Raw genomic sequence first — 23,465 nt, 5'->3', positions numbered from 1 at the left:
CTGGCTCCTCCTGCCTCACTGTACCCACACAGACTCCCAAACGTGCTCAGTATAAATAGTTTATTAAAGAAAATAGCAAATTCCAATTCTGTGAACAATCAACAGGGGAGAAGTGTTTTTCAAAATAGACCATTTTGGATTACTGTGTGTGAAGGGACAGGGGATCCCATGAGGTGTTCTGGGAACACTTGGAGGGGGGAAACATAAAAACACAAATGTTCTGGGGTGACAGGAAAGCCTCAGCCCCTGCACAAATGCCTGGAAATGGGAACAGGAGTGGGACAGAAGTGCCAATGACGAGGAGACAACAGGAGACAACAGATTAAAACATTAAACTGGGACTGAAACTCTTCTAAGCACTACAGGGCAGGCAGGACTTTGCTCCAGGTGTGCAGCACCTTGGTCTCTGGGCTGAGCTCAGTGAATGCTCTCAGGGAGTTTTTCAATTAAAAGAAATGTACAATAATCCAAGCATCAAACACGGCCTTTTGTGACTTCATGCTGTGAGAGCACCTTTCATTCCCTTTGTATATTGGTTTACATTTCTCTGATCACTCTTGAAGGACAGAAAATACAACACAGAAAGACAGAGTTATGAAGTGCACACCCAACACAAACAGAAAAGGGAGGTGAACTGGCTTCTGCACTTGGGAAAGTGACACTGAAAAGCTCTAAATCAGTTTGAGGATATTTTCCAAGAGAATAGAATTTTCCTACTTGTGAGAAATCCTGTGATCAATGGTTCATTCAGCACAGGATCTCTTTCCCCACGTGCCCCTCTGAAGTGTCTCTCCCTTGAGGTCTGCTCCTCAGGGGAAGCTGAGGTGGGAAACTTTGGCACTTCCTGGAGGGATATCAAGAGCTCTCCAAGTCTGTGGGTTCCATGTGTGCTTTGGGGGACAGAAGAGGTCACAGAGGGGCTGCAGGTCCAGATGTAGAAGTGCATAGAAGAGTCCCAGCTGAGCACTGGAAAGGCCCAGCCTGAGATGAGGTTACAGGAACACTGAGCCAGGAAATGCTCCTTCCCCCAGGCGAGCTCCAGGAAGCACTTACCCAATCCCAACATTTCCCAGAGCAGTAGAAATAAGAAAAGTGAAATCAAAAAAGTATTTGGAAGTGTCAGTTTGCTCTTGCTGTGTCACAAGATGCAGGTGTAAACTGGAGTCACTTGATCTTGGCCAGTGCTGCTGCTCTCCTCTCTGTGTTCTGGAACAGGGCTCGGATCAGACTCTTCACCTCAGCTGCTGAAAACTCCTCTGCCAGAGGCCCCTTGCCATCTGCCCACCTGGATGGGAGACAGGGAGAGCTTTATGTCACCAACCTGCCCGAAATGGCACCTCCAACAAGCCTCCAAGGACCTGTGCCAGCAGCTGATCCTGACCCTTTCCTCTGGAAAAGGAAAGGAAAAGTTCCTGCTCTTCCTGTGAACTGCAGCTCCCTGGCACAGGCCTGGAGAAGCAGCTGGAAAGGAAAACACCTACTGATCCACGATTTCTTGGAGGTTGGCCTGCAGGATGATCATCAGCTCCTTGAATGTCATCCACTTCTGCACATAGACTGGAACTTCCTCTTGGTACTTCTTGTTTTTGTCTTCTTCAAGCAGAGGGGTGAAAACTTGGGGTCCCTCCTCCACCATGATCCTGCAGAGTGAGTACAGCCTGTCTGCATCCTCTGCAGAGATATCCTGGAATGGGGAGAACATGAACAGAGCTCAAGTGAGGTTTATTTCTGCAGTGCCAAGTGAAATGAAATATTGGGATTGTGAACATTTCCTGTGGACACATGATTAGAATTTCTGTGTGGATGAACTGCTCCCCTGAAATGTGATTTTGGGGAGAGTTTCTGGAGGTGACAAACGCTGTCCCCAACACCCCCCACGGCTGTTACCTCCAGGGCAGCAATCCTGGTGACAATCTCTGCCAGGGCTGTGTTCAGTAAGGCCCCCATGGCCTTGCAGTACACGTTCACAGGGAGCACATCCTGCCACACCATGCCCAGCCTCCTCAGCTGGTGCAGCACCTGCAAGGAACAGCAGAGTGTGACACCAGACAGAAGCCTGGGAAAGGCACCAGGAGAGTACAAATGGGGAGAAACAATGGAGCAATCCTGCTAAGGACACAGCCCAGGACAAAAAACCCAAACCATCACGTCAGAAAATAGTTTTAGCAGTTGCATAGCTGTCAGGGCTGAGATTCCACACTGCACTTCCCCAGGATACCTGCAGGCACTGGATGCTCTTTCTCTGCCTTCCTCACCTGCTTTATGGCTTTATTTGCTGCACAGTAATTCTCCTCATCATCCATGTTGGAAAAATTCCTGGCACTCGAGAGCCTCTCCAGGATTTCTCCTTTCTGCACTCGCATCTGGGCCAGAAAACACTCCATCCCTTTAGGAGCAAAACAAGCAGAGAGAAGCAATTAAACAATTACTAAATTTGCTCTGCCTATTTATGACTGCAAGTGCTGAATAATGAACTTGCTATTATGTTTTATTTTTAATCAAATTTCCAGTCTCCAAACAGTCTCTCAGGGCCAGTTTAACCAGTGAGCTCTTGTGCAGCTTGCATTGCTACAACACTGCTGGAAAAAAGCAGAGCAGCAGAACGAATTGTGGATGACTCCTGTTAGCCCACACAAACCTATCTCTGAATTTATTTCTGTGGAATAACTAATGAAAATATCAAAGGACTGAGCAGCAGATCCCAGAACACATCTTGCTGGATACTGAGCTCTTCTTGGGACTAAGTTCACAAGAAATAAAGGTTTCAAAGAGCCAAAACTTCCTAACTCAGAAAATGTTTCTGCCACTTGTCCAAACACCACCAATCCACTGCACACACTGAGCGAGCAGCCACACCTCTGAGAAACCACTCAGCAAGCGCCAGGGTGAACTCCCAGGTGATCCACAAACACATCTGGAGAGGGGAAGGGGGGAGGGGAGTTACCCAGCCTCCTGAAGCCAGGCACCAGGTCCACGAAGGTGGCAGCGCCGTTGCTGAGCACGCTGGTGCTGCGGTAGCGGAACTGGTGGCCCAGCGTCAGCAGGTGGTGGGCGATGTACATGCAGTTGTTGTGGTGGATGGCAGCCAGCTGGGGCAGCTTCTGCAGGTTCTCCCTGGCCCAGCAAGGAGGGAAAAGGAGAAATGGGTTTATTTAGAGCTGGTTCTGGTAAAAAAATGCTCGCGTCTATCCTAGAGAAACGCACGGTCTGTCAGCAGGTGGTGCTGGCAAGGCCTGACTGACATCAGAGTAAAAACATGTAACGTCTCACAAACCCACAGGAACTGGCAGGAAAAGGGTCTGAAATGGCACCAAGGCATTTGAACCCTGTGTTATCCCACTCTGTTTCCAGCCATTCAAACAGGAATATACTTTGTTAGAGCAAAGTCGCAGTGAGGAAAAGAGAGGGAAGGCCTCTGACAGGATTGTGAACTTTCCATCCTCATTGCTGCTTCTTCACAGGAGAAACATCCTGAAAAATCTGTGCATCAGATCTGAGGTCAAAGTTACATGGCTGGAAACAAATACAGCTGTGTGAGAACTTCACCCACACCCTTGATCATAGACTGACGACACAGAAGCTCTCAAGCACCTGCTTTGCACAGGTATGGTTTAATTAGAGATTGGGCAGTTGATTTTTGCTGATGGAGCTGTAGTGGACAAGTGGGACTGTTCCAACAGCAGTATTCCCCCTCAGAACAGGAAATGTGGACACACTCACCTGTGGTATGTGGGCACTACCTCATAGAAGAGCTGGAAGATGTTCCTGACGCAGTCAAAGAGCTGCACACAGCTACAAGGGCAAGAGAGCTCATGTCAGCCTGGCACCCATGCCCTGCTCACAGCTGCCCCTCAGCCTGCCCAAACAGGGCTCATGTCAGCCTGGCACTCATACCCTGCTCACAGCTGACCCTCAGCCTGCCCCTCAACAAGGTTTTATGAGCAGTGAAGCACTGGCACAAAGAGGGGATTGTCAGGATCAATGACAGCACTGTCAACACTCTGGAAAACTCTCAAAGGCTGTGGTGACCTTGAGGGTCAGTGTGGAAGGGAGATCCATGACAGCCCAGAACAAAGGGGACACTGTCCCTGCCCCTCCAGGTGTGCAGGAACACTCAGCCCCCTCTCTGCCCCTCGAGGGCAGCTGTTACCTGGGCAACTCTCCTGCTTCAGGGCTGTGGTTAAAGTTAAGTTTACGTGGATCCTGTTTGTTTTTCCCCAAGAGCCCTGCCAGCTGCAGGCTGGAGTTCTTTGTTTTCCCCAGCACAAAGAACTCTGTTCACACTGAGGCCAGCACTTGGTTTTGGGAAAAAGAAGACAGGTTTGATTTTCCTAAAAACCTGAAGGAACAGCCTGCAGCAGTGTCAGTCTCCTGCCCAAACCCAGGCATACATCCTCCAGCCAAAACAAGAGCAATGACCGAGTCTAATTTTTCAAGTTCTTTAAATCTACTACCAGATGCTTGGTGTTGCTAGAGGCTGACACACAAGCTACTAAATAAATAAATACAGTTTTGATAAATAATGCTAACAGAGGAATGGCCAACAAGCCCTACCAGAGGTCTGTGCTGGTTGTGGCCTCCAGCAGGGTGTGGTAAGCCAGCTCCACGAGCTGCTGCACGGAGCAGCTGATGCGGCAGGTGGGCAGGCTCAGCGTGAAGGGGCTCAGCCTGCTCTCACTCCCCACGTGCACTGTGCCATTGTGCAGCAGGCTGGAGGCTCTGTGCAGCTTCACGTGGTCTCCTGAGCCAGGATCAGGGAGCTCTGGGATGGCAACGCTGGAATCAGGTGTGATCTAAGGCAAAGAGAGAGGGTAAGAGAATTTGGAGCTCTGAAAGGAGAATCTGCAGGATTAAAAAGACTCAATGGCAGAGATTTAAGACTCAAGATAAACACAACACTGCAGCACTATTAAAAAATATTTAGAGATTGTTTTCCAGATGGAAAAACTGTGTGAGGCATCCCCAGTCACCTTCACAGTGTTGTGTATTTCTGAGGTCATCAGGCTCCTGGCTGCCATGATCACATCCTGGCACTTCTTGTTGGCAAAGTGGGAATCGACATTGCAGGCGTATTTCAGCAAGGCAGTCGTGTCTTCCTTCAAAAACTGCATCTTCTTCAGGGCCTTCTCAAACTCCTCTGTGGACTCGATCACCTGAGGAGAGCAGATGTTTTCCATGTTAGCACAGTCTCCAAAAACCAGGGAACAAAGTTAAATTGGGTATAAAGGCCGAAAGCAAAGGATGAACGAGGTTTTGGAGGGCACTGACCACTGGAATGCCATCCCACTGGAGTGCCTGGGCTCTGTGTTCAAGCCTGAGGGGCTTTTTGAGACCCACCTCTTTGTACTGCTCCAGTTTGCTGCTGTTGGTTGGGATGGAGTTCACCAGGCAGTTGTGGATGAGGCAGTCTGAGAGCTCCTCCCAGATGAGCTCCCCCAGCAGCTCTGCCAGGGTGACTCTGCCTTCCTTTCTGCCTTCCCCAGGCTGCTCCAGAGGCACATCTGCATCCCAGAGAAGAAAAACAGATTTTAATACAGCTGCTTCCTGGGCCAGACCCTCCATCAGCACAAAAGCCTTTCCTCCATTTTCCTTGCACACAATGCTGATTAACAATCAGATATTCTAGAAAACTCCCATTAAATGAACAAGGTACTGATCATTAACTAACTCCAGAAGAGAGGAACTACATACTGAGCAGGTATTTGTGCAGAACTTCAAACACCAGCTTGATCTTCTCAAACACCTCCATAGGAGAGGACTCATCCAGAGCAAGCTCCTGGGACCTGAACCTCAGGATGAACACATCTGGCTGTTCCTCTGGGACTGGCTCCAGGGATGGGTGTGAGATCAGAGGCTTCAGGATGTACTGCAGCAACAAGTGGCCTGAGGAAAGGGAAAAACAGAGGTTTTCCAACAGCAGATTGCTCCAGTGAGGTCCAGCCCTGACTGTTCTGGATTTAGAGACTGCAAGGAGTAGGAGGAATAATCCCTTGATCAGCTCTGTCAGGGAATTACTAATGAGGTAAACTGTTCAAGCATCAGGCTATGAAACCACATAGTCACAGATCAGAAGTACACTGCATTGTCAGGAAAGCAGAAATAATTCCAGGTAGATAATGAGAATAAATATTTTCCTATTAGTAAGAGCTCCAGCATTCACCTCAGCAGGAAACACAAGCCAGGAAGAGGAAGAAGTTTTCCAGTGTCCTGCTGGAGTGAAGTGGATCTCACTATCCACATTAAAACAAGCCTGAAGTATCGCCCTGAGCTACTGGGGCTGTTTCTGGGGTCTGTCTTACCAAAATCTTTGAGCTTGGAGTGCAGCTCTCCCAGGACAGCCAAGGCCTGCAGCACAGCAGCCACGGGGGGGACAGCAGCGTCCTTGTCCTGGGCTGGCACCGTGTGCAGGTGCAGCTCCGAGAGCACCACGGCCTCCAGGCTGCTGCTTCCTGCACACAAAGCACACCCAGGGCTGTCACAGGGCACAGCAGAAGCAGAGATCCACCCTCCCCAGAGCACGAGCTCCTTCAACCCCCTCAGCCCAACAGCTTCGCTGCGTGTCCCACCCTGCAGGTGACAACAGGCACTTCAGTGGGGCAGAAGAGAGAAAAAACCCCTGTGAGCACCTTTGGAAGGGGGAAGCTTCCACACAATGAGCTTCTGCCACTCCTCCCCGAGGTGGTAGATGACGTTCTGTGTCTGCACTGTGAGCTCTGTGCTCAGGGCCTTCAGGATCTTCAGCTCAAAGCCCTTGCGGGACTCCAGGCTCCTGAGGGTGCTCCGTGCCTGGGGGAGAGCAGACACGGCTCAGTGAGCACGGCCCCTGCCAGGAACCATCCTCTGGAACCCAGGCAGGGCATTCAGCACCCTGCCAGGGGCCACCGCTACCTTCTCCAGCCGCTGAGCTGCCGCCACGTACTGCCCTTCCTGCAGGGCACAGCTGCACTCCTTGATAGTGGCATCGAACTGCAAAGGCCAAACACACCTGGTGTCACTGCAGCTCTGCTCTGACACCACAGACAGACACCCAAACTGGGAGCTACAGACACCCAAACTGGGAGCTACAGACACCCAAACCTGTGAGCTACAGAGACCCAAACTGTGAGTTACAGATACCCAAACCTGTGAGCTACAGACACCCAAACTGGGAGTTACAGACAGACAACAACCCGAAACTGTGAGCTACAGACAGACACCCAAACTGGGAAACTACAGACACTCACCCAATCTGTGAGCTACAGACACCCAATCTGTGAGCTACAGACACTCATCCAAAACAGAAGCCCAGAACAATGTCCCACACTGAGGAGCAGGATTATTTTGCTCCCCCTCCTCACCTCCTGCAGCTTTTTCAGGACACTCAGGACCAGCGTGTCCCTGTCCAGCTGCTGCTTCAGCTCTGTGAACTCAGCAACAGCCACGTCTAGATCTCGCTGGACCTAAAACAACAGCAGCTTTCAGTTCACTGACAGCACTGGTTAGCACACACCTTTTCCTCTTAAATTTCATTTATCATTTATTTCTGTTCATAGAATGATTTAGTGAGGAGGGAAAAAACTCCAACCTTTTTATCCCTGTGTCCCACCCCCTGCCCCAGCCAAGGCTGGTCCTTCTCCCTGAAGGACACAGTGACACGCTTTTCCATCCACGCCAGAGTGACAATCCCTTAATGACAGCCTTACTGTACACCCTGGTGTCACCTCAAGGCATTCTTTAGGGCTGATATCACCCAGGGATCCCAGCCACAGAACCACAGAACCTCCTGAGCTGGAAGGGTCCTGCCACAAACCCGAAAATCCCATCATGAAAGTGTTTTCTGAACACTCCTTGAGCTCTGGCAGGTTTGGGGCTGTGACCAAACACCCCACGATGGGGTGGGGGGCTCCAAATTTGGGATGAAATGGAGCAGAATGTCCCCGGGGAGTCACCTCGTTCTCAATGCCAGCCTTGAGCAGGTCGATGTTGTTGGACAGCCCCTCCACCTGTGCCACCAGCTCCTCTGCGCTCTGCATGCTGGGCAGGAACTCGCTGTACTTCTTGTTGATCATGGTGCACACCTCTCCCTGAGGAGAGCAGGGGGACAGCGTCACCTCGGCGACAGAGGGACAGGACAGCCGGGACGGGGTGAGAGAGCAGGGCAGGGCTGGGCACCCCGGGCTAGGGCTGGGGCACCCCAGGATGGAGAGGGCTGGGCACCCCGGGCTAGGGCTGGGGCACCCCAGGATGGAGAGGGCTGGGCACCCCTGGGTACCCCGGGATGGAGAGGGCTGGGCACCCCTGCCAGGGCTGGGCACCCCTGGGTACCCCGGGATGAAGAGGGCTGGGATACCCCTGACCAGGGCTGGGCACCCTTGCCAGGGCTGGGGCACTCCGGGACGAACCAGGACTGACACCCGGGGCTGAACCAAGGCTGGACACCCGGCCCAAAGCAGGGCTGGACACCCCGATCCAGCTGACCCAGGGCTGGACACCCGGCCCAAACCAGGGCTGGACACCCGCTCCAACCAGGGCTGGACACCCGAACTGACCCAGGGCTGGACACCCGGTCCTGACCGGCTCCGCCGCAGCGCCGCCCCCGCGTGTCTCCCCGCGCCCCTTCCGTTCCCCGAGCCTTGCCTTGAGCTCCTCGACGCGGCGGGAGAGGCGCCCGACGCGGGCTCCCAGGTGCTCCTTGTCCAGCCGGCCCGAGTGAGCCAGCACGGCCGCCACCAGCGAGCCCGCCCGCGCCGCCATGGCTGCGCGCCCTACGGTGGCCGCGAGGGACACGGGACCGCGGCGCGGAGCTCGAGCGGCGGGCCGCGGGTTCGAGACTGCGCGGGGACAACTGGAAATGGGGGGGATCGGGGACCGCGATTGTGGGGACACGGAGATGCCGGGGGATCCGTGGGTGGAGTGAATTGTGGCTGCAGGAGGACACCAGTGGATGCTGAAGGTCTATGGCTAGCAGTGGATGCTGGGGTCAGTGGCTATGGGGGATCAGTGACCGCAGGGGGATGTGGAAATTTTGGGGACTCCCCAGCTCTGCAGTGTTTCCTGGCTGGGGGGCACCAGTAGGTGCCAGGGGTCCATGGCTCCAGGGGGACAGGGAGATGTGGGGCTCAGTGGCTCCTGCAGGGTTCCGTGGGTGCCCCCATCCCTCCCGGGGGAGGCAGCATCAGCCCCCGGCATCCGGTGCCTGACGCAGCCCGGGCGGGAGGTGCCTTGTGGTGACAGCTCTCCCCACGTCCTGCCAGGGGGACAGAGCCAGCGCCGCCGTGCCATGCCGGGGGGAACGGCCCTGAGTGCCTGGGCACTGCTGGCCAGCCTGGCCGTGGCCAGCTCGGGCGTCCGAGGTGAGTCCAGAGGTGCGGGGTCAGCGGCCGGACACTCGCCGTGGTCCCTGCTGGGAAGGAACCCCGGGGATTGGTGAGGTTTTCCAGCAGGAAAGGTTTGGAACGTCCATGGGGAAAAGGGAGTCAGTGCAGGAGGATGGGGCAGCCTGCTTAGCCCAGAGCTGTTTTGGGGCAGCCTGATGTGATGCTTCCTCCCCAGGAAGGAGCTCCGAGCTCTGCGCTGCTGTTCATCACTCAGAGGTGAAGCTCTGCTCCCTTCTCCTTGCACAGGGCAGATATTCGTGAAGGAATTCAGCGGGAAGGTGTTCCTGGAGTGTGTGAGGAGCCAAGGCAGCAACATCACATGGTGGAGAGATGGGAGCACTGTTGGACACGAGGCACAGCTGGACCTGAGCGGGGTCTACGACGACCCCAGGGGTCTCTACGTGTGTAAGACAGGGAACAAAAAGAGCAGCCTCCAGGTGCACTATCGCAGTAAGTGCTGCACTCCTGCTTTGCCAGAGCCAGAACTGCTTGGAGTTTTCCCCCCAGCCAAGTCTTGAGGGAATTTCCCCTCATCTGGGAGTGTCTCCACGGGTTTGCTGCAGGTTCCTGTGCGTGTGGTGTCACTGTGACAGCCCTGCAGCCCTGTTCAGTGCCACGACCTGCTCCTCTGGCCCTGCACGGGCTGTGGGGGACACGTGGCAGCTTGTGGGTCACACAGCAAACCCAGCTGCTCTCTGTTGGACTGGCAGAGCTGGCTGAGCCCTCTGGAAGTGCCCCTGCCCTCAGTGTCCGTGTCCTTTTGGGCTTGCAGTGTGCCAGAACTGCATCGAGGTGGACGCTCCCACCATCTCGGGCATCGTCATCGCCGACGTGGTGGCCACGCTGCTCCTGGCAGTGGCCGTGTTCTGCATCACTGGCCACGACAGGGGACACACCTCGCGAGGTGAGTGCCTGGCACCCCTGGGGGCTCTGTGCGGCACCCAGGCGCTGCAGCCAGCTCTTGGGTTTGTTTGGAAGTGTTCCCCACGTTGCCCGTGGCTCCCCTGAGCTTGTCCTTCTTTCTTCCTTCAGCTTCTGACAAGCAGAACCTGATCTCCAATGAGCTCTACCAGGTGAGTGTGGGGGCACCCCTCTGTGTGGGGGGACACGTTTAACCCCCACCCTGTGTGCGTGGGGACACTTTCAGCCCCTCTGCATGTGTTTGGGGCACCTTCAGCCCCTCTGTGTGTGTGTTTGGGGTACCTTCAGCCCCTCAGTGTGGAGAGAATCTTGCCAAAGGCTGACCCAGCTCGCCCTCCCAGGGCTGGGCAGGTACAGTTTGGGCTCATCTCCCCTTTTTTCCCCCTCACAGCCCCTGGGGGAGCGGGAGGAGGAGCAGTACAGCCGGCTGGCTCCCACCCGTGCCCGCAGGTGAAGAGGAAGACTCTGAGACTGCCTTCATCAGCGTGCTGCCTTTGCTTGGGGGACCCTCCAGGGTGGGCTGCTTGCAGCCCTGTGCTCATTCCATCACCTCTTGCACTTCTAAATTCCTGCCATTAAAGATGAGCCTGTCCCACGGGCTCCCTGCTCCATCTGCTGTGTCCAGCTCCTGGGGAAGGGGCACAGGGATGGGGTCTGGTCACTGGGAAGGAGCACAGGGATGGGATCTGGTCAGTGGGATGGGGTCTGGTCACTGGGAAGGGGCACAGGGATGGGGTCTGGTCACTGGGAAGGGGCACAGGGATGGGATTTAGGATGGCAATGCCAGGTCTCCACTCCCCAGCCCCAAAGCAGAAACAGCTCATGTGGTCTGAGTCCCCAAAATGGGACACAGACAGGGCCAGGCAGCATCACCTCACCCTGGAAGGACAAGGAAATATTCCCCTGGTGCAGGTAAGCACAGAGGCAGGGCTGCCACTGCCTGGGTGCTGGTCCTGCTCTGTGAGATGGCACTGGCTGGGACAAACATTGGGACACACTCCTACATTGATGTACCCCAAAAATGGTGAGAGCAGCACTGGGGTGTAGGAAAATTTAGGGGTTTTTTGAAGCAAAATGTAGGCTGTGTACACCCAGAGCAGTGCAAGCTTCTCGCAGCCCAGTGGTGGCTGAGCAGTGCTGGCTTGCAGAAGGTGAGAGCGTGGCCCTGCGTGGGTTTGGAGCTCTGGGGGATGGTTGTGCCGCATGTATCTCTCCATCTCCCTGCTCGGGCGTGGGGCCTGCTGTGGTAAACGAGCCCAGCTGTGCCTCTAAACCGCATCCTGGAGCTGCTGGGGTGCAGCTGAACCCCCCCAGCCCTGCTCCGCTGCTGCTTCCTCTGCTCGGGGCTGCCTCAGCCAGGCTTTGAGCTGGAGCAGGCACCAAAACAACCCACGGGCCCCTCTTAACCCGTGCTGCACACCCACTTGTGGGGTTTCACTGCCTGCAGGGCTGGAAACGGAGGCCAGGCTGTGAGGGGAGAGCAGGACCAGGTCAGAGGCAAATCCCCCTGAGAAGGATCCGCTCTCAGCCCAGGGAACACCAAAAGCAAGTGGGAACACTCAGGGTAGAAACTCAGGAAAAGCAGCAGGAGCAAATCCCGTGAGGAGGATCCACTCTTGGCCCAGGGAACACCAAAAGCAAGTGGAAATACTCAGGATAGAAATTAAACCTGAGGGAAAAGCAGCAGGAGCAAATCCCCCAGAGGAGGATCCACTCTCGGCCCAGGGAACACCAGAAACAAATGGGGGCACTGAGGGCAGAAATTAAACCTGAGGGAAAAGCAGCAGGAGCAGAGAGAAGTGTGAGGGGAAAAGGAGACCAGGAACGCCCAGTGAGGCTGCAGGCCTTTAATGAGAAGGAAATCTCTTGCCAATGTTCTCATTTCTGTTCTGGGCTGGCACACCCAAGCACACCCCGGGCTGGGACAGCACATCCCTGTCCTGTGGCCACCTGGCTGAGCCCAAAATGCCAGAGGCTCAGCAGAGCTGCAGGGAGCTGGGAACAAGCTGGGCAGAAGCGTTTCCCGCAGAGCTGCTGGTGCCAGGCTGCCATCACAGGAGGTTCAGAGGCCCCTGGGTGCCAGGCCTGCGTACACCTCCCGCTGGCCCTTCCGGATGGGCTGTGGGGAGAGACGAGCAGAGACCCCGGGTCAGGAATGCTCACCTGAGCCCACAGGGCATGGAGAAGAGCACAGCAGAGCAGGGGCAGTGCCCAGGGAGCTGCAGCTCTGCCCCCACATAAATCCCATGGCAGCACCAGGGAAAGGGGCTGTGCCCTCACCACCCTTCTCCCTTTTCCTGCCAGGAAATCTGGGAGCTTGGCTGGATGCTTCTTCACGGATAATTGACCTGAAACAGCCCCAGCCCTGGCTGTCCCTCCCCGGGGATGGAAAGGGACTGTCCTCACCTCATAGTCCGGGTTCGGGACAGGGGGAGGCCGCTGCATCTTCTGACCTGAAACAGAGGCACAGAGAGGGTGAATCCCTGGGGATTCCTGCCACGAGGGGCCTCCAGGCTGATCCCAGGGCCAGGCACACCACGGATCACCTCCCATGGATTTATCCTGAGCTCCTGAAGAGCCAGCTGCTGCCGGGAGGTGCAGGGCTGGCTCCAGCACAGCGGCCAGGGAAATGGGTTCCATTGCAGCAGCCAGCCCATCCCTGCACAGACACAGCCTGGAGAACACCCGTGGGGAGCAGGAGCATCGCCTGGAAGCTCGTGGGGAGCAGAGGATGCAATGAGAGGGTTTTCTCACTGCTCAGAAGGAGGCACAGGCAGCAGGGATGCCTGCAATGGCTCTCACCTCGTGGCCGACTGTCCCCAGCAGTGCTGGCTCGTCCCTTCCTGCCTTTGCTGAAGTAATAGACCAGGATCAGCACGCCCAGGGTGATGAGGAGGTCTGCAGTGATGATCCCTGCCACAGTCAGGGCATCCAGCTCCTCACAGGTGGCACACACTGCGGGGATGAGGGCAGGGGATGCTCAGAGCCCAGGCCTGGCTCAGCCGAGGGTGGCACAGGGCTACGGGCAGCCGGGAAGGGGAAAAGGGCAAACTGAGGGGAAAGGGGAGAGTCCTTCTGCCAAAAATGGGCTCTGGGACTGGCCTCAGCAGCACCACATTCACCCAGCACTGGAAAATCAGTGTCAGCCCCAAAACCTGCCACTGCCACGTGCAGGTGAGGGGGCTGCGCTCACCTTTGGCGTTCAGGTACAGCTGATGCTTCTTGTTACCCAAGGAACAGCTGAGGTTGGCAGGAGTGCTGTCATGGTCCTTTATAATGAACTTCCTCTCCTTGGTGTCCTGGGTTTTCCCAAACAGGTCCCACCGGATGTCCTCGTCCTCCAAGGGACACGTGATGGTCACCGTGGTGCCAGAAATCTCCACCAGGAATTCCCCTTGGGAAGACACACCAATGAGAAAGGAAACCGGGGGCAAAAGTCAAATATTTCTACCTGATTTTTAGTCAGTACAGTCTTTATGTCCCGCTAAATACTAAAGAATGCTGGTAAAATTCACTTACCCTCCAGTTCTTCACCTGCAAAACAGAAAACAAGAAGTGTTAAAAATCATCTCACCATTGCCTCACAGTGTTGGAAATGCCCAACACTGGTAATAATTAGGGACCAATTTCTCCAATCAGTAAGACCAGTGTTAATCAATGAACCATGAATTTTTCCTGTCCTGCAATATTTACAAAATTCAAATCTTTCTATTTGACTCCTAGTCCTCACTTTTGAGGCATATTTGGGGGTTTTAGCATGATAAATAGTCAAGGATGGCAGTAAAATACACTTACCCTGCTGAGCTGTGGTGCCAACTGCAAAAAAAAAGAATAAGAAATGTTAATTAATTGAGCTTCAGATATCACACACCTTTCCTACTCCCAGGACACCCTTTCTGAGCTCAGCTGCTCGAAAGAGATGTCTATAATCTCACATTCATGCTGAAGACATCAAATATTCTGGTGGTGAGACAGGATGTTGTTGTGAACTTGGAAGCCATTTTCAGCGCAGCCTAACGCAGAATGGAAACTTGAATCATTTTCCAACCCAGCTCAGAGAAAAGGGCTGTTATTGCAAGATGCAAACCCCGAAATTCTGCTTTGTTATCACGGAGCAAACACTGCTGGGAAATCCTGGTAAGAACCTCTGTCCTCAGCAAGAGAACTCGCTGTAAACCAGTTTATCTGTGTGGGTTTTCTGCCTTGTAAGAAACAGCTTTGCTCCATGAGAGGCTCTGGAGCTGGGATATAAAGAAAGAGCTTTTAAGAGGTGTGAATCGTATTTGTGATTTCCTTTAAAGACATTTGTCCTTTTGCAAAAAGTAACAAAAATAAACTACTGCAGATTTGAATTCCACAGCAGACTTGGCTGGAGAGAAGGTGACCTGATGGTTTTTATTTTACATAGATACATTTAAATCTGGAAAAGGACAGGCCACTGATAAACCACGTTTTCTGTCTTCAAAGGTTGGTATTTGCAGCACTTTGGCAGAGTAGTTGGAGTATTGTAACATCTCTAAATGCATTACCTTGCACACTCATCTCTCCTCATTACTGGGTTCCTTAGAGCCTTTACAGGTACTCTGCACTTCATCCCAAACCAGGGGCATCCCAACTGCCACCACACCCCTGACATCCCACCAAGCCAGAATCACTTACCCAGGATCACCAAACTTGGAGAAAAGGGCAGGGATAAAGGATAAAACCAAAATTAGGAGCGTGGAACCTTGCAGCTCACACTGCACCGACCCTGCTGCCTGAAGTTTGGGGACTCACCTGCACACAGGAGGAGCCCCAGGAGGGGCAGGCACTGCTCCAGCCTCATCCTCGTGTTCCTCCTCCTGCTGCTCCTCTCCACCACATCAGACTGGCGTGGCTGTGGCAGGAAAGAACACGGTGGCTTTTCTAGAAAGAAGCCCGGGATTGTTTTTCCCAGAATTGCTACCGACCCGAGCAGGGCTGGGGGACTCACTGTTTCCAGAGCAGCCAAGGCAGACGCAGACACGTGAAATCAGCCCAGGTCAGGAAGTGCAGAGGCTCAAAATGTCTTCGTGGGACGTCACTGCCAGCAAGGGGTGGCTGCTCTGCTCTGCAGCAGCTCTGCAGGGCTCGGGACAGCTCCTGCGAGGAGAGAGAAACGAGCTGGAATCAGATTTGCCATCAGGACCTTCCCAACAGCTTCTCAAAGTGAGAGCTTGAGAGGCTCCAACTGTGGCAAAGGACTTCACGTGGAATCCCAGCATGGTTTGGGTGGGAAGGGACCATAAAGCCCAACTACAAAGCCCATCCCATCCCACCCCTGCCATGAGGGACACCCTCCACTGTCCCAGGCTGCTCCCAGCCCTGTCCAGCCTGGCCTTGGGCACTGCCAGGGATCCAGGGGCAGCCACAGCTGCTCTGGGCACCCTGTGGCAGGCACCCCCCACTCCCAGGGAACAATTCCCAACTCCCAACATCCCATCCATCCCTGCCCTCTGGCAGTGTGAACCCACTCCCACTGTCCTACCCTCCAGCTGCTGACCAAGGGCTCCTCTCCATCTTCCCTGCAGGTCCCTCCAGGCACTGGCAGGCTGGAAGGAAGGAACCAGGAGCTCCACCCAAAGCTGAGCACCCCGAGCCCTGCCCGGGCACAGGCCATGGCCCCCTGCCCATCCCCTGCCCATCAGCCCCTATCCAGGCCCTATCCCGGCAGCATTTTTGGGAGGTTCTCCCTCTCGGGCGCTCCCGGTGGAAGTGGCTGGCCCACTAGAGGGGGCTCCTGGCCCGGCCAGCGCCGCACCAGGGCACGGTCCGTGCCAGCCGGGGCTTGGGCACGCACAGACCCCGGGCACCGGGCCAGGGCCGCTCCGGGCTCTGCCCGCGGGCTGCTGGCAGCAATCACCGTTTGGTGATGCTGGGTAAGTGATTCAGGCTTGGTGGGACACCCGGGCTGTGGTGGCAGCTCCCACCTGGGCTGCTGGGATGCCCGCTGGTTTGGGATGAAGTGCAGAGTGCCTGTAAAGGCTCTAAAGGCACAAGGGGGGAGGCTGCTGTGCCCCATTTCCTTTATTGGGGTGCATTCCTTGGCCGTCAGGGCTTTCTTTTCCTCATTTATGTTTCCAAGTCAGAGAATTTAGGTTACTGGCGAGCGTGCCAGGGACTTGCTCTTCTCTTAAAAGTTTGTGTTTCGTAAAAGGATGAAGATCAGCAGAAGTCTGCAGGCAAAGGGGCTGTTCCCAGCCCTGTGCAGAACCAGGATTAGGAAGTGGCAGCAAATTGGCTGCTAAACTTTGATCGCAGCCTGAACAAAGCCCCAGAGTGATAAATATTCACGGTGTGAGGAAACAAAAGGAGGCGATATGCTGGAATTGTAACTGAGTGGAAACCTGGGGAGATGGAGTGATGAAGGGCTAACACGGGACCAAATCATTCCAGGAAAATGGAGATCCTTGGTGTCCCGGAGGTGTTAGCAGGGGTGTGTTAGCTCAGCGGGATTCTCTGCTCTGTTCTGGGGACAATCCAGAGAGCTGGCGGCCTCGGTGCTGGTTTTCCATCTCCAAATCGCTGAAGGGAACCCCCCCAAACACGCAGAGGTTGAGGCACCCTCCCCTTGCAGCCTGCAAGGGAAATCGGCAGCAGGCACAAGTGGAAGCGGTGACCTGGGATGACTTCTCGGGACGGATGGTGAACACAAACACCGCCACTCCGGGGATTTATGGCCCTCGAGTGCAAACATCCTCATTTTGCCAACACACAGGCTCTGATCGGTTTCACACTCTCACAACAGCCACGCGCCGACTGCGGGATGTTTTGTGTCCCACGGAATTTCTCACTTACTGGAATATGGCCGGGCTGGGCCCATTTCCCACCTGATTTTCCCCAGAACTTCCCAAGCTTGGGAAGTTGGCTACAACCAAGGAACGTTCACATCACTTTAGGGTAGGTGTCTGTGCTTGGTGGGACGTTTCCATCCTCTGGGTGAGGGCCCGCACTGCAGCCACGGACTGTCAGTTTTGGGCGGCTCTTTTTAGGATCGTTTGCAGGCTTTTTGCCGAACAAATGGCCCTCATTCCTTGGAGCCACCTATGAACACCTCCAGGCAAAGTTGTTCTTTTACCTCCCACAAGAGGGGAGTGGTTTCGGGTGGCGGCTGGGAGGAGGAATGATTGCAACACCAAAGAGCAGGGGAATATGGGAGGGAGAAGAAATTCATCTTACCTTGGGAATCGCTGATTTACGGCAGGACTGAGCGGGGCCGGGCACACCTTGGCACGGAGCGCGCCCCGACTCGGGCAGGGGAGCGCCCACCTTCCCTCGCAGGCCGAGCTGGGGGCAAGGAATCCGCCCCGTTGTGCTGGGAAGACTTCGAGAAACTCATCTTCTACCCGGTCACGGAGAAGCCGAAGCGGATTTGCCTCTGCAGCCCGGATTTGTCGCCCCGATGCGCGGCCGCGCCTGGCTGGGCGCTGCGCTCGTCCTTGGGGCGCAGCTCCGAGGTAAGGAAACCTGTCCCGTGCTGCCGCCTCACTCCCCTCTTCCGATCCTAAATTATCCCCAAGGATGAGGCTTTCCCCCGCCCCGTCCTCGCTGCCATTCTTCCTGCTCGGGGTTCGCTGGAAGCGGCACGAAGCCGTTGAGTTTCTTCCCCAACAGGTTCGGGCGTATTCCGGAGGAAGAGCACCGATCTCCTCCCTGATTTCCTCCTCGGCTCCGCTTTCAAAGTCTTTTTCCCTCCTGCCAGGAATCTGAACTTTACTCCCAGCCTTTCTTCTTCTTCTTCTTTTTTTTTTTTTTTTTTTTTTTGCTACCTTTGTTCCTAAACAGTCGGGGATTGTCCAGGAGCTCCGGCTTCAGATCCTTTACACAGCAAAGGCTCCAGGCTGACACGAAACTCACCTGAATTTTCAGTGGTTTCTATCAAAACACCTGGACTTTAATAACAACACATCTTCCTGTCCCAAATGCATCAGCACACGGATGTAATCTGCCTTGGAAAAAAAGCATTTTACTCTTATTTCTCGCTTAGTTCTTTTCAAGGAGTTTAGAATGAAAAGATTTGGCACCGAATCCATGTATGAGCAACGTGATCTCTGCCAATGAGGTTTTTCACGTGTGAATACTCTCAATGCTTTGGCATTCCAAGTCTTTTTCCCTTTGAGATAAGGAATTATTTGGAAGGAAGTATTTAGTCATAAATTATTTTAAAATACGTCTTTATTCTGAAGCTGTATTTTACAACCCTGTATAAGCTTTTTTTTGGCTTGAATCATACTGGGGTGAGTTATCTTCCTAATGTGACAGGATATTGATACTTTCTATTTCATTCACCAGCAAACCATTAATTTTTCTTCTTTTTCATTTTCCTCCTGTCTTTTCCTTGCTCTCCTTCTTGCTGCTTGTCCCTCTTCCAGGGGAGCATCGAGTGAGCGATGCTCGCTTATTTCTAAAGCAGCAGCCATGGTGGTTGTGGGGATGTTTCTTGGAAAAACAAATCCACATTTATCTTGAGGATTTCCTCTAGACCTGATTGAATTTACCCGCAGTTGCTCAGCTGAGTTGTAAAGCATCTAAAGCCGGCTCTGGATGTACCAGTAAGAGCAGTTTCACCGTGGTGTGCACGAGGCTGAGTAGAAAGTGTAGAAAGGGAAGTTCCAGCATGGGAAATAGCAATTATTGGGTGGGTCCAGTCCAGTTTGAAAGGGTTTTTCTGAATAAACCGGCAGGACCACCCCCCTTGGAATGCATGAGACACTCAGGCGATCCCTTGCCAGCACAGATGAGGCTCCCGGGGAGCTAAAGCTGATAAGAGCAGCGATGAGCTCGCTCCGGACTGTGATTTCCCCCTGTGTTTGCCCTGCAGCGCTGTGGCTGGCGGCAGCAGTGGAAGTTCACACTGCCAAGGAGGTGGTGGCCGTGAACGGGACCAACCAGCGGCTGAAATGCACCTTCTCCAGCAGCAGCCCCGTGAGCCAGCAGCTCTCAGTGAGCTGGAACTTCCAGCCCGAGGACCTGAGCGCCCACGAGCCGGTGAGTGAGATCTCCGTGCTCCCTTCCAGGGGCTCCCCTCACCCCAAAACCCAGCGCTGGGTGAGCAGTGAGTGGTACAGGCACACCCAAACCCACAGGTACACCCGGGCCTTCGTCACTTGCGGTGATTAATCCGAGTCCTGTTTGTAGACTCTGCCTAAAAAACACTCTCATGTTTAGTTTTGGGTGGTCAGGTTAAAATATTTGTGGCTTTACAAAGCTGGACCTGCTGACACCACGGCTGAGCTCTGTCTTAGGTGACATCCTGCACCTGATGAGACTTCAGGAATCTCCCAGGTCCCTTCCAGCCCAGGCCATTGGATGTTCCTGTGACTTTTGCAGGTATTTTACTACCTGAAGGAGCCCTACGAGCCCCCCTCGGGCAGGTTTAAGGACCGAGTCACCTGGGATGGGAACATTGAGCGCCACGACGTTTCCATCATCGTCTGGAACCTGAAGCCCAGTGACAACGGGACCTTCACCTGCCAGGTGACAAACTGGCCAGACGTCTATGGCACCATCGGGGAGGTGCGACTCCGGGTTGTGCAGAAAGGTGAGAGGCCAAGAAACCCCCCAGGGGTCGTGTGGGTTTAAGCAGAGTGGCATTCTTTTAGGAAAAAAATTTTCACCGAAAGAATAATAAAGCACTGGAATGCTCTTCCCAGAGAGGTGGTGGAATCACCATCTCAGGATGTGTTTTAAAAAAAGGCTGGACATGGCACTTGGTGCTGTAGTCTAGATTCTGAGTTGAGGTGTTGGGACATAGGTTGGACTTGAAGACCTTAGAGGTCTCTTCCAACCTCAATATTCTGTGATTCTGTGTGATTCTGTGATTCTTCCACACCTGGGAAAATCGTGGGATTTCCCACATGGATTTCCCACGTGGAAATCATGGGAGAAAAGGGGTGGTAAGCAGAAAGCACGAGGGGAAAAGAGGAGCCCGAGGACAGGTTTTATTCACAGATACAGGACCCCAGCCTCGTTCCTCCTGTGCGCCTCTCTGCTTCATTCCTCTGTCTCTCCCCACGCAGTGAGCTTCTCAGAAATCCATTTCCTGGCCGTGGCCATCGGGTCTGCCTCGGCGCTGATGATCATCGTGGTGACAGCCGTGATTATCTGCCGGCAGCGCCGCAGGAAGGCGCGAGACAGGAGGCTGGAGGCGGCAGACACCGAGCGGTGAGGCCACGGCACGGGGGAGGCTCCTGGGACAGCCTGGAATTTATCTCCACGGCCCTTCTGAATCCTTGGCGTGGACCCTGCACGGATGGGAAACTGCCAACCCAATTAGCGATAATTGGCGGCGTGCAGGCAGAACAGAGCCCCGGGATGGACAAGCTCTGGATCCTCATTGCCTCTTGCCCTTCTCAGTGGCTCCTCACTCAGAAGGACACAGCTGCTGAGGTGGTGGCAGGCAGATGACCACCCTGTCCCCCGAGCTGTGGTCACCACTCGTGTGGCACACTCACCATATCACCTTGGGTGTGCTGTGTGTGACTCAGGACATCCTGCTGATCTGCCTGACACTGATTTGGGCTTTTTTTCTCTTTTTTTTTTTTTCCTCCTTCCATTTTTATAACAGTAAAGAAAAGGAGAGCCTGAAGATGGGGGAAGAAAAGGAACCCATTCCATTGGAAGATTAAAGGTCTTTGCTGGTGTGCACAATGCAGGTACCCATCCAAACCTTCTCTAATTAATGTCTCAGTGCTCCTGTGGACTCCCCAAGACATTCCCTCGGGTATTTCCCTGCTGTTCACAGTCAGAACTGAGGCCACAGTCACACTTTGCTGTTGAGGATCCTTCAGAGACAGCTGCACAATCCCTGAACAATCACAGCCTTTTCATGTACAAGAGATTTCTCCACCCTGGCGTTGAGGAGCATTTGTAGGAAAGCCATTGTTGCTGCTTTCCATGGCATGCCTGCTTTGTAGGTGAACAGGGATGAATAACTTACCTTTTGTCAGTGTAGAATCTGCTTTTTGATTACTTTAACCTTTATTGTTTTAAAATTGCAACAGGAAGTCTGGCACTGTTTCCATATTCATTGTCTTTGCTTAAACATGTCAGCACAAATTTTACCCACACTTTCTGAGGTCAGCAGTTGCCTCTATTATTTTGGTTTTTGACAATAACCCTGAGTAATGGCTGTTTGTTTTTCTTCCAATCTTTCTTCTCAGGTTCTTCCAAAGCAGCTGGTGAAAGCTTGTAATTTGGGGTGTTAGAACAAAGCTGGATTACAGACGCCCCACGCTGCCAGTGTGGAACCTCTGCTCAACCTGAAAGTCTTGCATGGAAAGAGGGTGACTTTACATGAGCTGTGAATTCCCTCCAGTGAAGCAAAGCAGGAGGATCTTGCCCCATGAACAAAGAACTTCCCTTCATCTTCTCACCTGTGGAACGGGAGCACGGCTCCTCTGGAAGATGAAAGTGCCAAGGCTGACTGAACAGAGGGCTGGGAGGTGTTTGAGCAGATGCACTCCTGCACCTTAGAAACCACAACGTGCCTTTGTGCTGCCCTGGTTTTATTCCCTGACACTCCTCCCTGGCATCCTGAGAAGGAAGACTGAGCAGTGAGGTCTCAGCTGGTGCAACAAACGTCCTTGGAATCCCTTTTGTATGTTAGATGGACAGTGTTAGAGCTGGGCAAGGTCTGCTGTTTGTTATCAGGGATGACATTCACCAGCCAGGGTGCTTTGCACATCCTTCTCTGGCAGCTTTGGGGGTTGAGGGGAGTTTTCTGCCTGGGCTCAGCAGCTCCCCCCCATTCCCATTCCCACTCTTGCTATCCCAGTGCTCCCCTCTGGTCCCCAGAACTGGAACCCATGGATTTCTAACGGTGTCTAAGCAGCCCCAAACCGATCCTGTTACAGTATTTACCCAGCCCCAAATCACAGCATTGGCCTGTTTGTTTGTAGAGTGTCTTTATGGCTTTATAACCTGTGAAGTGCCAGCGTTCCCTGGCTCCTCCCTGGCTGTCTGTTTTCATTTGCACTCGCCTGTGTTGTAAATAAAGGCACCTTGCTGAGAGCTGTGCTGGTGTGGAGTGGGCTGTGACTGGGGACCCCTGACACCTGAAATGAGCAGATTTGCACTGTTTGTCCCCAAAATCAGATTTGTTACCCGGTGTGCAACAAACCAATAATGAAATACTTCAGGGAGACATTGATTACTGATTGCAGAGGAGCCCAGTCCCAGGTGCTTGGTGGTGTCCCACAAATCCAGCACATCCACTGGACTTCTACCACCATTTGTGCACAGAATTCAGAGTTAGTAACTCTCCAAGTCCAGCCCCTCTCTTACAATGGATTATTAATTCCCATACAGGTTTCCAGCCCCTCTCTTACAATGGATTATTAGTTCCCATACAAGTTTCCAGCCCCTCTCTTACAATGGATTATTAATTCCCATACAAGTTGTGTCACCCCAGCCAACTTCTACCCCTGCTCAGGGACAGGCTCTTCACCTGGCCGGGGTCTTTTTGACCTGTAGCTGTGATTTTTGGTATTATAACCAAGATAGTTCAGCTCTAGGATATATAAACCTCGGGTGTTTAGCCCAGTTTGCAATGTACACACAGACACACATCAACATCTTGATTTATTGCATCCCTAAAACTTGTGTGTTCCACGGTGTCCTTGGCTAAGGGATGCTCCCTGTTCCCCTGATTAGGTCTCTTTTTTTTTTCCTGATTGTGCTTGAAAATCTACACAGATCTCACAGCGAGGAACATCCTGACTTAGTAATGTAATCCTGACACATTCCTCGATCTGTGGGCACCCAAAAAAGTCCCCAAAGCTCAGCAAGCAGGCTGGCGGTGACAGGAGCCTCAGGGATTTGGGGACAACCACGGTGGCTGCGCTGGCCTTTCCCAGCAGGGCTGCCCAGGTGTGCCCAGGTATGCCCACCCAGGTGTTCCCTCCCAGGTGTTCGTACCCAGGTGTTCCAGGTGTTCGCTCCCAGGTGTTCCCTCCCAGGTGTTCCCAGGTGTACCCAGGTGTTCCCACCCAGATGTTCCCAGGTTTACCCAGGTGTTCCCACCCAGGTGGTCCCTTCCAGGTGTTCCCAGGTGTTCCATCCCAGGTGTACCCAGGTGTTCCCACCCAGGTGTTCCATCCCAGGTGTTCCCAGCTGTTCCCTCCCAGCCGTACCCAGGCGCCGCGGCCATTTCGGGGCTGCCCCGCCCTC

At 53.8% G+C, this 23,465-nt stretch overlaps 4 protein-coding genes across 5 annotated transcripts; 2 read left to right on the top strand and 2 right to left on the bottom strand.

Moving 5' to 3' along the window:
- Positions 1–45: 45 nt before the first annotated feature.
- On the bottom strand, positions 46–8,739 carry ZW10 (zw10 kinetochore protein). The gene is made up of 16 exons (XM_041458188.1): positions 8,617–8,739; positions 7,929–8,063; positions 7,338–7,439; positions 6,889–6,966; positions 6,627–6,786; positions 6,300–6,449; positions 5,692–5,883; positions 5,338–5,501; positions 4,971–5,153; positions 4,555–4,793; positions 3,721–3,792; positions 2,945–3,114; positions 2,256–2,386; positions 1,888–2,019; positions 1,482–1,684; positions 46–1,285 (listed from the first exon to the last, which is right to left on the bottom strand). Exons 1-16 carry the CDS (start codon positions 8,731–8,733, stop codon positions 1,165–1,167), a joined length of 2,349 nt encoding a protein of 782 aa, XP_041314122.1. The 5' UTR covers positions 8,734–8,739; the 3' UTR covers positions 46–1,164.
- Positions 8,740–9,202: 463 nt separating this feature from the next.
- LOC121348519 (T-cell surface glycoprotein CD3 gamma chain-like) lies at positions 9,203–10,875 on the top strand. The gene is made up of 5 exons (XM_041458157.1): positions 9,203–9,332; positions 9,603–9,806; positions 10,129–10,260; positions 10,389–10,429; positions 10,669–10,875. Exons 1-5 carry the CDS (start codon positions 9,260–9,262, stop codon positions 10,729–10,731), a joined length of 513 nt encoding a protein of 170 aa, XP_041314091.1. The 5' UTR covers positions 9,203–9,259; the 3' UTR covers positions 10,732–10,875.
- A 1,234-nt stretch (positions 10,876–12,109) lies between these two features.
- On the bottom strand, positions 12,110–15,331 carry CD3E (CD3e molecule). Of its 2 annotated transcripts, XM_041458148.1 has the most exons (8): positions 15,250–15,331; positions 15,054–15,153; positions 14,073–14,093; positions 13,797–13,811; positions 13,471–13,671; positions 13,080–13,232; positions 12,684–12,730; positions 12,110–12,396 (listed from the first exon to the last, which is right to left on the bottom strand). In XM_041458148.1, the coding sequence occupies exons 2-8, from the start codon at positions 15,100–15,102 to the stop codon at positions 12,340–12,342; spliced, it is 543 nt and encodes a 180-aa protein (XP_041314082.1). In that variant the 5' UTR covers positions 15,103–15,153; positions 15,250–15,331; the 3' UTR covers positions 12,110–12,339. The 2 variants fall into 2 exon arrangements, with proteins under 2 accessions (XP_041314082.1, XP_041314083.1); XM_041458149.1 differs by lacking the exon at positions 15,250–15,331 and having other exon boundaries at positions 15,054–15,222.
- Positions 15,332–17,465: 2,134 nt separating this feature from the next.
- MPZL2 (myelin protein zero like 2) lies at positions 17,466–22,265 on the top strand. The gene is made up of 6 exons (XM_041458154.1): positions 17,466–17,752; positions 19,117–19,283; positions 19,626–19,836; positions 20,315–20,459; positions 20,863–20,950; positions 21,458–22,265. The coding sequence occupies exons 1-5, from the start codon at positions 17,698–17,700 to the stop codon at positions 20,921–20,923; spliced, it is 639 nt and encodes a 212-aa protein (XP_041314088.1). The 5' UTR covers positions 17,466–17,697; the 3' UTR covers positions 20,924–20,950; positions 21,458–22,265.
- The last annotated feature ends 1,200 nt before the right edge of the window (positions 22,266–23,465 follow it).

The sequence above is a fragment of the Pyrgilauda ruficollis genome, unplaced genomic scaffold, assembly GCF_017590135.1.
Source record: "Pyrgilauda ruficollis isolate IOZ18807 unplaced genomic scaffold, ASM1759013v1 scaffold126, whole genome shotgun sequence".
Taxonomy (NCBI): Eukaryota; Metazoa; Chordata; class Aves; order Passeriformes; family Passeridae; genus Pyrgilauda; species Pyrgilauda ruficollis.
The sequence above is the reverse complement of the archived record's forward strand: the minus strand, read 5'-3'. Positions and strand labels throughout refer to the sequence as shown.